We start from the raw sequence: 17,886 nt of genomic DNA, 5'->3' as shown, positions 1-17,886 counted from the left end.
TTTTTTTTTTTTTTTTTTTTTTTTTTAAGTAATCTTTAAAATTCTTGGCAAACCTGTAAATCGGTATAGAATACAGGGCTCAGGAATACAAAACAAAGCACATCCGGAGGGTTTTGCTGGCACTGCTATTGCACACAGTTCCTTTGTAAAAGCATAACTGTTCTATATTTATGTGCTTGCAAAAACATCACCATATTTCCCATCATATAGCTCATTCCTATGGAATGTAGCAACATTGTTAAATCCTTCTTGCGAAGTCAAACTCACAGAAATAAAATAAATCAGTGCTGAACGCTAGTTAAAGCAACACACAATGTAGAGGGCCGTAAGGGAAACATGATCAGTCAAGGGAGGGGGGTTTGAATGTAGCAGCTGAGCTGGCAAACTTGGAACCTAAACCTAAATAAATATTGTATAGTATTCCTGGAACAATACCGAACAGATCTCTCCAAAACATTTATGAGAGCAGCTGAGTTGTCCTTGTTATAAGTATGGACAATCAAGCCTAGATGCTAGGAACCCCACAGAAATATCAGGTGCCCTGTAGCAACTTCAGGTACACTGTCCCAGCCAAGATGGCTTGGTGTAAAACCCAAACCCTGCAATGGGCTTGTCTGTCACCATTACTGTGTTCAAGCTGGGCAGTCCTGATATGCAAAAAAAATCTTGGACACAGACAAAAAGTTGACATGTTCTTACAGTGAAGACTCTGTTTCCCAACAAAACACTTGACAACATGATTATTTGTTCTTTGAAGTGATAAAATTAATACCAAAAGGGAGGTTGTCACTTTTAATTGAGCTTGAATTTTTGTGCAATGTCTATGCAGTAAGAAAAAAACAACACTTCTATTTGAATGAATAATTCAATAACTTCATTGTTTTTATTAAAATTGTGTCGTACTCATAAAGATAACACTAAATACAACCTCAGAGGCAAAAATAGACAATGAAAATAAACTTGAGCAATAAGGACACATAAGGAACGAGTTATGGTTATAAAAGCAGAGGATTTGGGAATGCAGTCTTCTCCACATGCATTGAAAATTCTCTCTCTTTTTGTCACTTCTTCCCAATTTTGTGAGTATCTGCCTTGAAACACTTGCTCGGGAAAGTGGGAGTGTGAAGGTGGGGGGCTGCGTGAGAGTTACAGCTTGCTAAGCATATGGCGACACACATGTCCATATTAGCAAACGCTTACTTACCCAATATATCAGCAGCCCTCACGGTCTTTAGGAATAAGACAGAAATAAATGCACTACCTATAACAGAAATATAAAGACACTTTTTATATTTGTTAGAATATCAAGTACTACAGCAAAAAGCTGCCCTGGGCCAAGTTTAAATATATCTTGTGGCTGTTGATGTTGCACCATACCATGATATAACCAGCCAGGAGTCCATTCCGGCAACCAACCAACCCTCAGTTTTTGTAAGGTTTTAAATGTATCCAGCAGGCTCTCGCATGGTTGAAGAGATGCAATACCCTTCCCGTCTCCCACGCAGGCACTGCTTAAACTGCTCTGATTCAGTCATATGTAGAAGTGTCAGGAAAGCTGGGCACTGATCAGCCTTATCGGTTCACTCACCATGTTGCTACCTACATTATATGTATACATGTATATACACACACATAAATATATGCTACCTACCATACACTATATGGACTTACTCAAGGCAAATTGCCTCATGGAGGGATGAAATCCTGCTTCTCTAGAATTCAATGTATTAGAGGCTTAGAAATAAAGTAGCAGCAGTACAACTGAGGGGAGGAAAGCCATTGCAAAAGCGCAGCAGTATGAACTGAGAGAGTGGTCACAACGTTTGCAAATAAGCAGGTGGAAGAACCAACATATGAGAGTGACTTGTAATGAGGAAGAAGAAAAATGGAAGTGAGCTCTGGAAACATCCTCCTCTTCCCTGGGCAACTCTTTCCCTTGTCCAGCTCTTGCATCTCCCCTCTGCCAGCTCCTAGCCCTGCCTCTTTGGGGTAGGCAGTAGTGGGTGGGTGAGGGACAGCAGCAGTCAGGCCAGGATTCCTGGTAAGCAGCTCAGTGTGGACACCCGCCAGAAAGAGAAGAAGGGGTTTCGACCAAAGATGGATGGCTCTGTTGGCCACCTGGGAGAGACGGCTGTACTCCAGCACACAACGTTAGAGCGTTTACTTCTAATGGGAAGCAAAAGAGGCTGAATAGCTCCAGCATAGAAGAGATGAGGAAAGGCCTTTGGGAGAGGTGCATTGGTAACGTTAGATTCAGTTAGAAACCTCAAAGACAGACTCTGCCCAGGAGGGACAGTGAAGGGACACACTGAACCTAAATCACGGGATGCTGTTACAAAAGCTCTGTTCCTGCCTGCAGTGTGAAATCCTTGGTTTATTCTTGAAATAACAGTTTAACCTTTTTGCAACCATCTTTGCCTCATTATCTCTATTGTTCTGATGGAAAATTTAATTTGTGGTTAGCTAGTAGAGGTACTGTAGTTATATATCTGTAAAGGCTCATACCAAGAGGTAAATCGAGAACCAGAATTCAGCATCATGTCTGCGTTATCCAGTCAGTAGAAAATCAGATGTAGTAGAAGTCATAAATTTAAACTGTATCAAGTAATGGAGATCTAGACAAATGATTAAGTGCAATAAAAGAATCTTAACTGAAAATGCCTCACTGAAAGTAAGCTGCCTGACACAGTTTTCTTTCTTCAATGTTTCAGTGACAAGTTTGCTGTAAAAAAGACACTGGTATCCAGGCAACACTGGTAATGGCAGAGCTACCTAGGTTTAGAAAAGAAAGAGGACAAAAAACAGAAAAGAAGCAGCATTAGCCCAAGATAGCGTAGGAATTAATTACTGCTTTGTCTCCCTGCTGTCACAGCTCTCCCAAACCCCACCTCAGCCCTGTCACACACAGCAAAGACCAGTTGTTTAATGAACTGATGCCTCAGTGATTTTTTTAAAATTTTTTTTTTTTTGAGGACTCCATTATCTGGGTTCTGCACTCAGCAGAGATCTAGTAAATGCAACCTAGGGTTCAGTTCCAGCGTTGGCATCCAAATTAGGGCGAGATATGTTATGCCCCAAATTCCACTGCCTACTTCTCTGGAGATGACAAACGGCAGCTCGGGGGGATCACAAACTCTGAGGCTGGCAGTGGGCACAGGGAGGCACTGGAACGCAGCCAGAGAAAGAAACTTGTCACTCAGCCTGTCATCCACCTTAATAATACATTCAAACGTGGCAAGCTCTTTCTCCAGAGATGGGTGGTAATGCACAAGAGATCATGAGCTTAACAGAATGTGTGTATAATTAATGTTCTTTATGATGTGTAATATGTAGAGGAATCTAAAAATAGGACAGGTTTTAAGAACATGCATTAGGCCGTCTGGGATGGGAGGAAAAACTGAAGTGGGAGGGGAGGCACAACACCAGTGTGAGGAGAGTGACACCCAGGAAAGACTGAACACAAAAGACACCTGCCCCTACGGATGAGCCACCAACATTTTGTGTCCATTCAAGCGAAGAAGAAAAGCAAATGGGGTAAATCTAAGCAAAGAAGCAGTGACATAGAGCTGATCAGATGCTAGAGAATGTACATGACTCATTAGAAGCCTGGCAGACTCTGGATATTACCTTCAGGGCTGAATTTTAAGCAAGTTGTGGTAGCACAGCCAAGAGAGCACCTTGTTATTACACACTGGCTAACACAATATTTTAATTTTAATGTTTATTTTGTTAATTTTCTGGGGCTTAAGCACTGCGGATTTGACTTTTAAATAGTCTTTTATGTTCTTCAGTTTGTGGGGTGGGTTTGAACCAGATTATAACAAAGAAACCAAGGGCAGATCATCTCGATGCAGACAGTGGCTCACAAGAAATGATGGGCCAGAGGAGGAGGGGTATGAAGGGACACTGAGCCCCAGGAGTGCAGGCTGGCATTTGATCATTTTGCCTTCTGCTGGCTTGCAGCTTTCCCTGGCTGACAAGACAAATAGCAGGCACCAAAGTGTGCCCCAGGAACTCAGTGAGAAATGCACAGCCCTCACAGCCACCCTGCCCCTCTTCCTTAACTCATTTGGGCTCCAGCCCAGTGCATTGAGCTGCTTAAGACATGATGTCCTCCAGAAAGGGCAGAAAAGGCAATATGCTAGATGGCCAACACATTCCTCCTGCCATCTCTTCTCTGTGTGGTGGCCTCCAAGCTGACCCTGCTGTGAGCAGGAGGTTGGGTTAGGGACTTCCTGAGGTCTCTTCCAACCTGAGCTGTCCTAGAACCCTGTAAACCTTTGGCAGAAGGGTAAATAGGCATTCAGAGGCTACGAACAAGCATACCAGATATACCAGTTAAAGCCCTTACCGAGTTCCAAATTCAGCTCCTAAACGCAGCCCTGCTGAAACCCCTGTGCTCAGCTCGCCAGACTCCTCTCCTACCAGCCCTCAGACCAAGGTGAGGTGCCTGCCATCTTTCCACTTCTCCTCCTCACCACCAGTGATGTTACACCTTTGCACTTTCCTCCTAGCCCGCTTCCCCCTCGACATGATTTCACTCCATTGCCGCAGCATGAGTCCAACTTCCTACCACCCCATCCCACTTTTCCCTCTCCTACACCAGGGTCCTCTTGTTCCCCCTCTGCCACAGAAGCTGTATGCCTCCTCCTCCTACACCATTGCACTGATGTGGGAAATAAATCACTGAACATTATGTCGAGCTCTACAGATGAGCAGACCAAGGAAACAGCTTGGCAACAAGACAAGCAATTTATTATCATTGTTCTGAAGCCTCATTGCTTTTAAACCACTGTTTTTAAGCAGTAAAACACATGTACAACTCTAAGCCTAAAGTGTCAGCCTGTAAGTCATTGAAGCAAAGACTGCATCCCTGGTTGTCTGAGAAGACTTGTATACTTCTGGGTGAATCAGAACATTTTTTAGCTTTTTAACTAATCATTAAAGTAAAACTTCCAAACCTAGACACAGATCTTAGTCCCACTGAGAGTGGTGGCTCAGAGCCTGCTAAATCAAGAGAAGGGCAGAAAATCTGGGACATGATCTGTTAAGAATTAAACATTACAGAACCAATACAACCTAATGAAATCCTTGAATTCATTTCATGCCTTGATTGCATCATGCTTATATTAATATCCACAAATTGATAAGTAAATAGGTCCTGTAAAATATCTCTATGACAGAGCCTTTCTGAAGGCTCATGAAGCTCTTCAATCTTGAAATAGAGATTTAGTATTTCAAATGAAAAATATTATTGCTTGGAACTACGTCAAAACCATGATAAACAAAAACTATTGGGTAGCAAATGGGAAAAAAAAAGAGTTTGTTCAGGAGCATAATTGTTTTATTGAAACAAATTCATCTTCTCACACATCAACATAAACGAGGCTGGTTTGCATTCATTATTGAATGGATACGTATCCACTATGTAATGAATTTTTATGTATTCACATTATAGAATGAATATATGTTCACTGCAGCATGTGAATTTCAATTTAAATGGGAAAAAATGGTAGAAAATTCCATTTTCTGTGAGATAGGCAATTAAGTGCCTTAAGGGAGCGCTATAATGGTGCTACATGTAGCTTACTCAGCTGCTCATTCTTTTAGGAGAGTGATCATTTATGATTATCTTCACATGCAGGTTTTCTCCAGCACAAATAGCAATAAAGAGTAGTGTGATATGTGGGTTCTGCCACAAGCAGACACTGAATGGTGAGAACCCAGCTCACAAAACAACTCCTCTGCCTCCTAGACATGAAGGCTGCAGTTAAGATTGTTTCTTGTTTTATTTCTCTAAGAAAGGAATAATACGTAAGAGAAGTTAAAGATAGAAAATACATACTGCTCCACAGAGCGCATTTTCTGTATTTTGCCCAATTCAGCCTTAAAAAAGTCAAATGAAATACTGTCTATCACTTACTTTTCCCTACACAAAACTATTTCACATATAAGTATATTTCATTATTAAGTCGTTTTCCTGGTTCAGAGGCTATTTATGAATCTCATCTTTTTATTGTCTTACACTAAATAATTCCTTCCATAACTATTCATAACTTCAAACATCAGCATATCCTTCCTTTTCCTCTTTTCAGTTCTTAGAACATCTTCATGTACTATTTTAAATAGATTAGTGCTCTCTTCATAAATGCATAGATTGCTTTTACGGCTTCTGTGTTGTCCAATAAAATCACAAAATTTAATATTTGCCTCAACTGTTCATTCTGTTAAGCTTAACTGATTCAGTCAGGTAAATCAATTTAAAACCACCCATTCTGCAGAATACTTTTGTACCCGTTTCACTGGTGGCCTGGACGAAATGCAGAAGGAGGAGCACTCACCATGACTCAAAGACTATTGTTTAATGTTTGGACTTCTCACAATTTGTGCAACAAGAAAAACATTCCACTTTGAGAACAAACGTTCACACTATTTTATGCAACTTAAGGGTCTGCCTCTGTCTAATGAAGCACTTTAGGCTCACCTCATTGATTTTACACTAAGTTTGTTGAGCAGTGAGTCCTCAGGCTATGAGGATGAAGTTGCTGCTGGTCACATTTTAAGATGTGGCCTTATAGTATGCTTTAAGCAGACAGACCCTCAGCCTACCTTCCAAGCTGGAGAGATTCAGGACCATCTCAGTACAGAAGCACTTGGAAATGCTTTAATCCATCCCCAAATTCAAGCTATCCCTGTCTGCCACACAGTCAGGAAGATCTGGAGAGATACCGAGGCAGGTCGTTTGATCACTGCAGCACAAATGAGGAGGAGGTTAAGCAGGAAGAGAATGAGGAGCAGGTCTTCCTGGGCAAGTACCAGTATTTCCACAGGGGATCCAGAGGCTGCACACTAAGACAGGGGCAAGGGAAAAGGCTGAATTTATGAGGTTGCTGGTCACGAGAGGAATGTGGTTTAGCTGAAGGACAGTGGGAAAAAAAAATATTTTAAAAAAGCGCCCAAACATTTTTATTAAGCGCATTCAGAAGGAAAGGAGCTGGTTTGGAGAAAGGAGCTGTGCTCACAGCCTTGGAGCAGACTGAAATCTCTCTCTCTCGTACAGAGGGCTACAGGGTGGGACATAAGGACAGGAAGCACAGATGGCCCCTAATGCTGGTGCACAGAACAGGAGGACAGGCGAGTCCATGTACACTCTGCAGGCACCAAAAGATAAATCACAGCTGGTTCCGAGTGCCTGTAGCACCATATCTGTGGTGGAGACTGTGTATAAACTATTCATGCCTGAGAATCTCCCTGCCCTGAGACTATCTGCTTAAAACCTCCTTCACCTTACCCTGCCTACACCTTGGATATTACTGTCTTGCTCAAGCAGAGGGCAGGAGCTCGAGGAAAACCAGTCTGCTGACTTACTGCGGGTCATTTTAGGGTAGGCAGGGGAGAGCATCCAGGTATGAGGAGGATGGATGCATTTAGACCTGGAGGGACCTGCTTTTCCTTCAGGGCCAGAGCTCTGTGTCAGGGATAATTAACACAAATTTGGAGAAACTTAAAGAATACCTGTATGCACAGCCGGAGTCAAACAGAGAGAGACCTATCTCTGCCTAAGACATCTGGAAACAAATTCATCACAGCTAATGGACTGCTCAAACCTATTCTTACTTTATGTGATAGATATTAATGGTGCCCTGAATACAAAGGAAGATATAACAGAATTTAGTCAGCTGGTGCATAACTTCTTGATAGCTATCCTGATAGTGAACATGTAACATTTCTAACATGATTAAATATTATTACTAGAAAAATAGTGGACAAAACATGAAACATTTTTCCCTATCCTTAATGCCAACATCCTAATAAAAAAGCAAGCCAAATACCAGAGGAATTGCTCAAAAGAAAGACCATTTAGGTGAGCTTAATTCTGAAAGCTGTATTATAGGACAAACACACTGCAGAGGGAAGGAAGAACTCTGAAAATCCTTTTGTTGCATCTTCTAGACAAGTGCAAGTAAGTATTTTAAAGAATAGTCTGGTGAATGTTTCCCAGTTCTCATTAGGAAAAAGATTCTCAGATATTCTCTTAGAAATGGATTTCTCCCACTCATTGTAATGTAACATCTTTGTGGCCCAAGAACTTGGGATTTTGAGAACTCTGTTACTAAAGACCCATCAGGGATATCAATTTTCAAAGCCTAAAGCAATTCCTTGCCCCACAGCTATTTAGAAGAGCGTACAAAAATGCAAAGGGATCTCAGCGATGTCAGTCTAAATGAGGTTAGTGTAAAACAACTCTCTACAGACTGATGAAAACTGCAGAAGAAATGATCTGTGATACGACCGGCCTCTCCTCGCCACCCCCTTTCCCGAGCTATTCCTGCAGGCAAAAGCAAGGCAATGAGCTAAAGACCACAGCAGCCTAAAATTACCTGAGCTACATGTAAAACATTATTTTTAATTTTTAAGTATAAAAAGCTCTTTAATGATCACATCAAACATTTATTACTCCTCCACTTCTAAACTGAAAATTTACCAATTTCTCCTCTTGAAGGAAACAACTGCTGTCTTCTCAAACTATTTAAAACCCTGAACAGATGTAGGGCTTGCATCATTGCAACCACACACAGAAATACTTCCACTGTGTAAGAAGAAAAATACAGTGTTTGTAGCTTAATTCTGAGAAGAAAAAAAAATTAGGTCTACTGGTGTCATGCCAATTCATGGTCTGTGGTGCTGGATGCTTTCTAAAACCAGCCACCAGAAGCACCCAGCTCAGTAGAATGAGGCACAAAATTTTCACTGTTTAATTGATACCGGGTTAAGTGCAAAATTCAGTTGGATGCAGTTAAATGTGGTAGCAGAGCATAATAGATGTTGGCTCCATCTATTTTAAGACCCAAGATGCTTCTTGTCTCAGAGGTCTGGAGATATATGATGGGTACAGCCCAAATCCGTTCTGGGCAGAGACTCCAGTCTGCCTTATCCTCCTCCAAAACCCTGGTTACCAAGCAAGGGAAGCTTTCTGTGTAGATCCAGAGTGACAGAGATCTTCAGAGAATCCCCTAGATGACTGGGCATACTGCAAAGCACATTTGCCCTCAGTACACCACAGGTACTGAGTACCCAGAGTCAGCGAGAGTCAGCTCTTACCATGTGGGATGCGTTGACAGCAAATTTGGAAAACAATGCTTATCAGAAGGGTGGAGTTAGGGTTCAGATACACATTTGGAGTTTGTTATCAAGTGCTTAATTTCTTCATTTAAAAAATTAACTTATGAAAGACACACATTCTACAATACCTCGAAACAACTGCCAACTAGACAGTGCAAAGTCCACCCTCAACCACCTAAAAGAGGTCACAACTTAATGAGAAAAATATTTCTTGGTCTTTTAAATTGGAAAATTTGCTGCCTAAATTATCCTTTGCACAGCTGTTAGCAGATGATACACATGTGTCTTGGTCAGTTTGTCATTGCCTTAAATGATGAACTCTTCTAAAATTAAAAGGATGCTGTCTCTCTCTGGCTTTAATTTCAGAAGACAGGATAGTATCTAGTGGTAGGAAATGTTACTGGGAAGTTATTGCTGTAATTGGCTGTCTACATCATTTTTACTTTCCCTTCCTTAAGGGAATGTTTGCTAGACTAAATAAAATTTCAGATATCTCTATTGTTTGGGCTATGAAATTGATACTGTCAGCTGATATATGGGAATGGAATATAAGATATTAAATTGCTTCTGAGGTCTTCCAGGGTAAGCATTTTGGGTCAGTCAAAAAAACCCCAAAAAAGTGGATGAGAATTTCAGTAAGATATAACAGTTAGGAAAATGGTTTCTTGGCAGTTGTTACAAGCAAGGGGAAATGAAGAATGGAGGAAACAGACGCAATGCTTCTTTGCATGTTGCAAAGGTAAAGAAGAAGGAATCTGCCCAGATGAAAATCAACACTAAATGTGACCTCTTCTTTGTAGCAGTTTAATAACCAGTGGAATTTTTTCCCTTCTCACTCCTTTTCACTTCTTTCTAGTTTTCCACATTAGCATTTTACTCAGTTTCAGCAACAAATTAGATTGTTCGATGTCCCTTTATGTTCAGAGACATCTGGAAAGGTCTACAATTGTTAAAGATATAACTACTGCCACCAAAATCACACTGGGATATGTCATATTAATTTACATTTTCAACTGGAGTAATTTCCCATTCCTTTCTTTGAGAAATCTTTTCCTACCATGGTGAAATACCACAGTTTTATCTCTCATTCTCCAAAATTCTGCGACAGCTTAACATTAAAGGTTACAGTAAATTGCCTGCAGTTTCCTTCCCTCACTATCTCTTTGCTAAATTGCACCCACTTATGGTTGGCTACCTCCTTCTACTACAGCTGGGTGGTCCACTGGGAAGATAATTCACCTTTTCTACTTTTCTGTGCAGAATCACTCACTGGAATGTCACTTCCCAGCTGAAACTGTTAGCCAGAGACAGACCACAAAATGTTATCACTTGTCAATAGCAAGCAAATGAGCTCCAGTGTGTGCAGAGCTGTTGCCATGTCTCAGCCCTGGATGTTTCAGGTGTGGATATGAAGCGACTCGATTAAGGGATGAGTCGATAAGATTCCTGTTTTCACAGCCTCTGTACAATATGTCCCTGTTCACTCTGCTTTGCATTAGCACAACATGATAACATATTTTTAAATGCATGTTTCTTTATCAAAAACCCAGACGTCTCATATCTGTTAACACCTTAATTACAAAAAAACATGTGAAGTAAAGAGTAAGATCATATCAAATGAGTCTTAAGGATAGGACTTCTGTTAAAGCCCAATTAATCTGCACACGATGGAACTCAAGAATAACTTTGAAAATGTCCATAAATAAACTAAACATTTCAGGAAATTTCTAGGCCCGTTTTGTCACACTCTTCAGAGAGCCGAGCAAGTTTGCCCATGTCAACATGAATCACGGTGATGGGCAGGGGACAGGCAGCAGCAACCACTTGGTATGACGGTAACAGAAAACACGTGCAGGCAGCTCAGAGCCCCACGCAGCCCGCAGGATCAGCCCCCCGCTGCAGGGCGCGCAGAGCCAGCAGCGCTGGTGCAGCACTGGGGAACCAGCCGGGAGGAACCAGCAGAGCATAGAGTGACACAAAAGGCAAAACTATGGAAAAAGAAAGATATTAAAAGAGTCTCTGAGTTAAGTCGAGGGTTTCTGTTAAACTGTCAGCTCATGTAATTATACGCATAATTCCTTTTCAAACCACAGCATTAACATTTTCTCCTCGCATTCCTGCTGCAGTTTCTGCCGTATTACCCCTCTAGTCACAAACAAGCATTCAATTGAAGTATGTACTCAAGCAAGAAATGGCAAACCACCTCACCTATGACAGATACATATCCCAGTGGAGCAACAAGGGCAATGGGGGCAAATCCGTAGGCTGTGAAACTGCCCACCTCTCCAAGCACCAGCAGGGTCATCCCACACCACCACAGCTTGCTCGTGTAGTAGGGCTTCGGCTCTGTTTGGCAAGCCAGTCGGAGATGAGCGCATTTCTAGAAAATTAATTATTAGGAAGAGGCATGAAAAGAAAGACTTCCATTGTGTTCTTATAATTAAGGGGGCTGTCAGCTTCAAATTCCAGGTGCGTTAAGGTTTTCTTTTTAAACATGACTTTTATCTTGTTGTTGCAGACACACTGCTTTGTGTTCAGTCAGTGCTGCTTCAAATGTCTTAGCCATGATGGAAAGGACTGAAAAATTAGATGTCTGAATAAACCTGAAAAATACTAAGGGAACACTTAGTTAGTGCTTCCTAGCTGTGACTGCACACCTCTTTTCTTCTCTCAAAGCACAGCTCGGCAGTTGTGCAGCCAATCTGGAAATACTCAAAGCCAGGAGACGAGGCACAATGAGAACTGTGGCAACAAATGGGGAGAAGAGGACCAGAAAACATGGTGTTTCTGCTCTATGATACATATCCTCACCAGAAATAAAACATCAAAATAAAAAGGCAGCACTTAATCACATCTGCTGTAGGGAGGACTCTAAATTAATTAGGTAGAATTTAGGATTTGGCTGTAATCTGTTTTGAAGTTAGAAGACTATCTCAGGTACGGCATTATTTTCAGAAGGAAAATCAGTTACCGCTGTATCAACAGGCATAATATATACTCAAGTAATACTTCACAAACACTTCTTGTTACATGGAGAAGGTATCATTGACACAAGTTGTAATTGTTTTCTCTCTAGTTGTACAGCAAGAACCTGTATATAACAAAATAATTTGACTTTGATCACACTGGTCTTCTGAAACAGAGTCCAGGGAGTCTCCATCAGGAAGGTGTCGTGATTGGGAAGGATGCAATGTTTACCACATTAGCTCCCAGGGTACCATTTCCTTTCTCAGATTCCTCACCAGCTTCTCTGTACATGGGGCAAAAAAATTTGAAACCAAATGATTTGATTTTTTTTTTTTATAAATGGTGGTAAAATACATCTTTTTTCTCCATCACTTCTTATTTGATTTTGGAAATGTCCCTGTAGAGGCCCAGGGAAATTGAAACAATTTCCCTTATACTCCCATTCTACTCCGTAGGCTATGCTACAGAGTACGGGCCAAACAGTAACATCTGTGATATACCATAGTCTCAGTCACTCCTCTTGTTGAGGGGATGCAGAACACTAGTGCAGCTTCATGCTGTGGTACATGTTCAGGGGATGAAATTCTACGAAGAAGTTTAGCCCTCCAAGGAGAAAAGGAACATAAGGAAATCAAAATTCCTTGAGCCACAGACCAGCAGTTCACAGTAATATCCAGGATTTTGCACGTCCCATTTTTATAAACAAATGAAGTCCAATAAAGATCCCATTGAAATTAATATGAAATAATAGTCAAATCAAGAATCCAAATTTCTACTGAAAACCAAATAGGACAAAACTGAATCCTGAGCTCTAGTTTTTCCCCAGATTCTTGTAGGAACAACTCTTTTGAGGGCACAGGGTGATTGAAAAGATCTGCGATGAACACAGAGGGGTGAGTTCAGTGGCTCCCTTGCAGCCTTCTTTCTCCAGATGTCTGCCTTCTTTGCATAGTAATGTATGTGGGTGGTATTTAGGTGGAGGCTGTTTATAATCCAGCTGAAACATATCGCAAATGGTGGCCTGCTCTTTAGCTGACAATCAACTAGAGGGAAGGGAGGGAAGGCAACCGACTGCAAGGTGGGAAAGGGAGAGAGAACAATAAAATTTGGCCTGTCCATTTAATATGAGTGTGAAAATATATATGTTGAGATCTAGGGAAAGTCATTATTCATATTTATAAGTTATTGTTACTAAATGGAGAAAAACCTATTTTAAAGGACAAATAAAAATGTTAGTTGAAACTGTTAAATGGCAATGCAGAGCTATTGGGTTTTCCTAAACAGCATTTAAAAAGCTGAAAGATAGTTCAAATCCAGTAAACCCTGTTAATGATCGCAAGTCAAGAGGTCTGTCTGCATGCCTCAGTACCTCCCCCGGCAAAGCATCCACTTTGGCACTCAATGCCTCCAGCAAACAAAAGGTATGAGGTCTGAACAACCTTGTTATTATGGGCTAGGCCGAATTTCCACTTCACCAGCAAGAGTTTGTCCATTGAAACAGAGCCTGTCCTAGTACTGTCACTGTCAGCAGGTTGGAGCTCATTGGAAAAGCTGCAGTCATCTCAACCTGCCTTCTATCTCTAGCTAAACAGATTGCTTTCTATGGGATTCTTCAACCAGAGATACTTAAAATAGAAAGGAATCATTGAAGAACCTTCCAGCATTACTAAGATGGATTATTATGGGTAGAAGTTTTCATATTCCACAGCTTTCTGTTTCATCCTTCACAGAAAAAGCAAGAAGTAGCCTTATATGAAACATAAACAACTCATAAAATACAAGCTAGCAAAAATACCTTTTCTGGAAAACTTACACAATGTCTTTTGCACTTTAAAACCTTTTATTAGAAGACCTAAAAATACCATGAAGTCTAAAAGATACAGATTATAATGAATTATTTAACTTTCTACCAAGTATGTATTCTAAGTATTAATACAGAAAGGATTTTATAAATTTAATCCTACAACCCTTTGCCATAGTTGTAGAATCAGCACCTCCCATTGCTTTTATGTTTTAAAATATTTACTCAGATTATTTTATCCTAACTAAATTGGTCAAAGTTGTTTTGGGGCCCAATATTGCAAAAAAAAAAAAAAAAAAAAATGTCCCTATACATATTTAATTACATTAATCACTTCATTAAGCAGCACCGAAGACCTTGTGGTCAATTTCATTTTAGATATGGACACTCTGAGACAGGTTCATGTGATGTCCAGTGGGACCACAAGTGGGCCACAGTTGGTATTTTCTTATGGCACATTACAAAGGGGAGGAGGAGTTACGAACAGCACAAAACAGATTGAGAGCTATCATACTGCCAACAACTCCAGCAGGGCACCATTGAACTACAGTTAAGGAAAGGGAATTTTTATTAAATGCAACAAAATTTGTGTTTGAACTTCACCATAAAAACAAACTGTAACATAAGTTACTTGCTAAATACAAACAACTTTGAATGAAGAGAAATGATTTCATACCTGTATACTCAGAGAGACACTAATCAGAAAATTTGAAGCAGCAGCAAGTAAAACTCCCCAGAGCTGAGTCTAAAATATCACAAAACAAATACAAAAATATGTATTAGTTTAAGAACAACAATATAACAGTGGTTTTCTGATAGCACATTGTAACCCAATCATAAGCAAAATATTGCACTTTTCAATCACTGACTTCATGCGGCGCCAAGTAAACTGATAACAAATATATATGCACAGTTGACTAGGGCTTAAACAGCTGGGAATGGAAAGGGCATCTCTGTGCAGGAGGTGGTTTTGCTGTCCTTCAGTAGAAAGCCTTCTTAAATCTCATGAAAGAAAAAACTAGACAGGTCTCAGCTGAACACATGTATTCTTCTTTTCCTAAAAAAGGACCTGCTTTGTTACATAATCCTGAAAGAAAATCAACAGCAATCAAACCATTCACATTAGAACACAATTATCTTAAGAGTTAACATATCCACTGTTTGACAGGGCAGCCAGGAACACAGGTGTCCTGACAGTTTCTTTAATGTATTGTGTTATTTCATCAACTTCTTGTCTAACCAGCCTGTCTAATTTTCAGTAAGATTTGCAAACTTTCTATGAAGTTAAGAAATTAAAAACTTTCAAGCAGGATTCATGATTTTGGAAAGCAGTCATTTGAAGATGCTGTTTCAGCAAGCTCAAACACAGTAGAGTCCCTGTCTAACTTTCAAAACGTAGCACTGTGTACGTTGTCATAGGTGTGCTCAAGACCCACTCACGGTCGCTGGTGCAGTGCTGCGAGGAGCCCCGCTAGCTTGCGGAGAAGACAAACATAGAATTAGTGAGTTTTTATAAACAAGGTTATGGTACCATAACTCAGCATAACTATTGCTTACAAGCTGTAAAGCAGCATCCAACTCAGTGCTCACAGCCTCAGCCTTCACGACTCTCCTCCAAGGTGGTCGCTGGGCACTCCGAGCAGGCAGTGCCTACCCTACCAGCCACAGAGTCCGTTGCCCCTCAGCATCCACTATTGCTAAGAGCAGCGTGTGGTCCAGCAAGCTCTTGGTGGTGGTGATGGCGGGTATTACTGTTGTGGCTAGATAATTCCCAGACTAGGAAAGAGCATCCACAAAACTGTGAAGAAACAACAGCCTTATTAAATATGGATGATAATATTCTCATTTAAGAGACACAGCTGAAACCAGCTGCCTCTGGCCCGTGTAGTTTCAGTAGTGGCTTAGGCTCAGAAGGAAAAGCAGACAACAGATTTGCTCTGGGTGAAATGCTTGGCTGACTGCCAGGTGTCACCAAGACTTAACTGGTGGGTACAAGGGGATGCAGAGAGGGGAATGCAGGAGGTGAGAGGGCTCCCTTTACTCGCACACCCTCTGTGCTAAGTATTACAGCACTGGTGCCACAGCCTGTGTACAAGAAGCATTCAGGGAGAAGCGTTACTCAAGAGTTTTGCCCATACCCTCTGGTGCCTGGCCACTGGAGGTCCACCCCATCTTGCGTCCTCTCCTCACACTCCCGTATCCCCTACCAGATACTCCGGCAGAGTGCCCTGGGCTCACACACGGTGCATTTCCATGCCCGGAGAACACCCCTCACTGGGAGCAGCAGGGAGCATGTGACAAGACATCTCAGCACACCTCGGCACAGATGTCTCTGCTGAGATCGGGCACTAACTGTTACAGGAACATGAGCAGCCTTGCAGGCTCCTTCCACGCTGGGGAAATGCTGTCAAAGGGTCCCCACCCAGGGCCCCACAGGAGCAGAGGGATGGTTTTTCCTTGCTGAGGCTTTGATGCTGTAGCATCAAATCCTGAGCGTTGATCTTGTGCAAAGTTTGACAATTTCACAGGTGGATTATTGCACCCCCTCCATCATCCCGCACACACGGCAGCTTCAATAAAACAGCAGTTAAATCAAAATTGTTTTCTTGCTCCCAAAGACTTGTGCTTTTTAAATGACAACATGCTCCCTTGTGAGGGGGTGGAGAAGTGGCCTTGTCAGCCTCCTCATGAAGGGTTTAAGAAAAAGGAGACAGCAGGGAATAGAAAACAGAAACTGCTGCCTCATTTACCCCATCATTTTATTGCTTTCACATCAGTAATTGTAATACATCCACACTACTCCCAGCAGAGAACCCAAATCTCTCTGCAGCTCTCTGTTTCAGCAGCTGATCCTACCCTTATGGCTGCATCTCTGGATAACCCCTTGCAGCTCCTTACTCCCAGCTTTCAGCTGAGGGTCACAGACACTGTGCAGGACTCCAGAGGCAACCAGCCCCCCAGGGAGGAAACTGAGCAGGTCTCAAGCTAGCCCAAAGCAGGGTCCTCATTCATCCCTGGAGGTAAAACTCGCACACAGCTGGTGGGGCAGTGAAGGGGGCCATGTATTCCATCTGTCATCTAAAACAATTTGCAAAATCAGATCCACTTATGGGTACTGATGATGACCTGAGTACCTGCCTCCAAAGACTGTGCATCAAATGCCCCTTTGATGGGCACTGATGGGGACAGGGACTCCAGCAGGCTGTTTTCCAGTGCCCTGCATCACTGGTTTCCCCTCCAGAACAATGACTGCTTTTGTACCATGGTGGCTGCTTTGTCAGGTACCGGCGAGCTTGGCTCAGGTATGCTTGTGGGACATGTAAGATTTCTAACATGGTGAATAGGAACCATCTCCCAACAGTCTATCTTCTTACAGGTTCCATAAATTGCCAGGAACAGAAAACAGGTCAAAAACTTGCATCTTCTCTGTCTTCTCATTTTCTGTGAAATACCAAGACATGTGTGGCCATTCTCAGTACTTCCCTGTGAAATACCAAGATTGATATTCCCCTCAGCAGACGTTGGGCTAGGGACATGGGCCTGCGTGAGGACCTGTGGTTGGGCAGGGCAGGGCAGGCCTGTAGGAGCTGGGGACCAGCATTGCTGGAGCAGAGGTTGGTGGCCCCAGGGGGTCAAAATGGGGTCCTGGGCCATGGGCAGGGTGGGAGAGCTCTGGGGGCATCTGGGAACAGGCAGGGTTGTGGGTGCCTTCAGGGCCTTGACATGCAACACATGCAAAGCTGTTGAGGTGACAGCCCTTTGTGCCCAACTTAAGCAACCTCCTGTATCTGCACGTAAGGAAAAACAGCACGTGTGCATGATCAAGGCAAATTCATAGTAGCAGTCAGGGTTCAAATCTTATCCTCGTTGCCCAGGTCTTTTTATTGTAATGACCACACGTTTCACCTGAGTGCTGCTGTTGGCATATATACTGCGCTGCCTGCTCTAGACTGACATGTGTTAATGAGCTCTGGTTAGTATGGTGATAGCACCAT

General features: G+C 42.0%; 1 protein-coding gene across 1 annotated transcript in view; it reads right to left on the bottom strand.

Moving 5' to 3' along the window:
* Window positions 1-17,886, bottom strand: part of NIPAL2 (NIPA like domain containing 2) — a 51,736-nt gene that overhangs the window by 19,607 nt on the left and 14,243 nt on the right. Inside the window, exons 2-4 of the mRNA XM_056331025.1 lie at window positions 14,568-14,636; window positions 11,332-11,503; window positions 1,205-1,261 (exon numbers count right to left, since the gene is read on the bottom strand). Of these exons, the coding sequence (XP_056187000.1) occupies window positions 1,205-1,261; window positions 11,332-11,503; window positions 14,568-14,636 (298 nt within the window). The remainder of the gene's footprint in view (window positions 1-1,204; window positions 1,262-11,331; window positions 11,504-14,567; window positions 14,637-17,886) is intronic.

This window comes from Falco biarmicus, chromosome 3, assembly GCF_023638135.1.
Source record: "Falco biarmicus isolate bFalBia1 chromosome 3, bFalBia1.pri, whole genome shotgun sequence".
NCBI lineage: Eukaryota > Metazoa > Chordata > Aves > Falconiformes > Falconidae > Falco > Falco biarmicus.
Note: the sequence above shows the minus strand (reverse complement) of the source record. Positions and strands in the feature narration are given on the sequence as shown.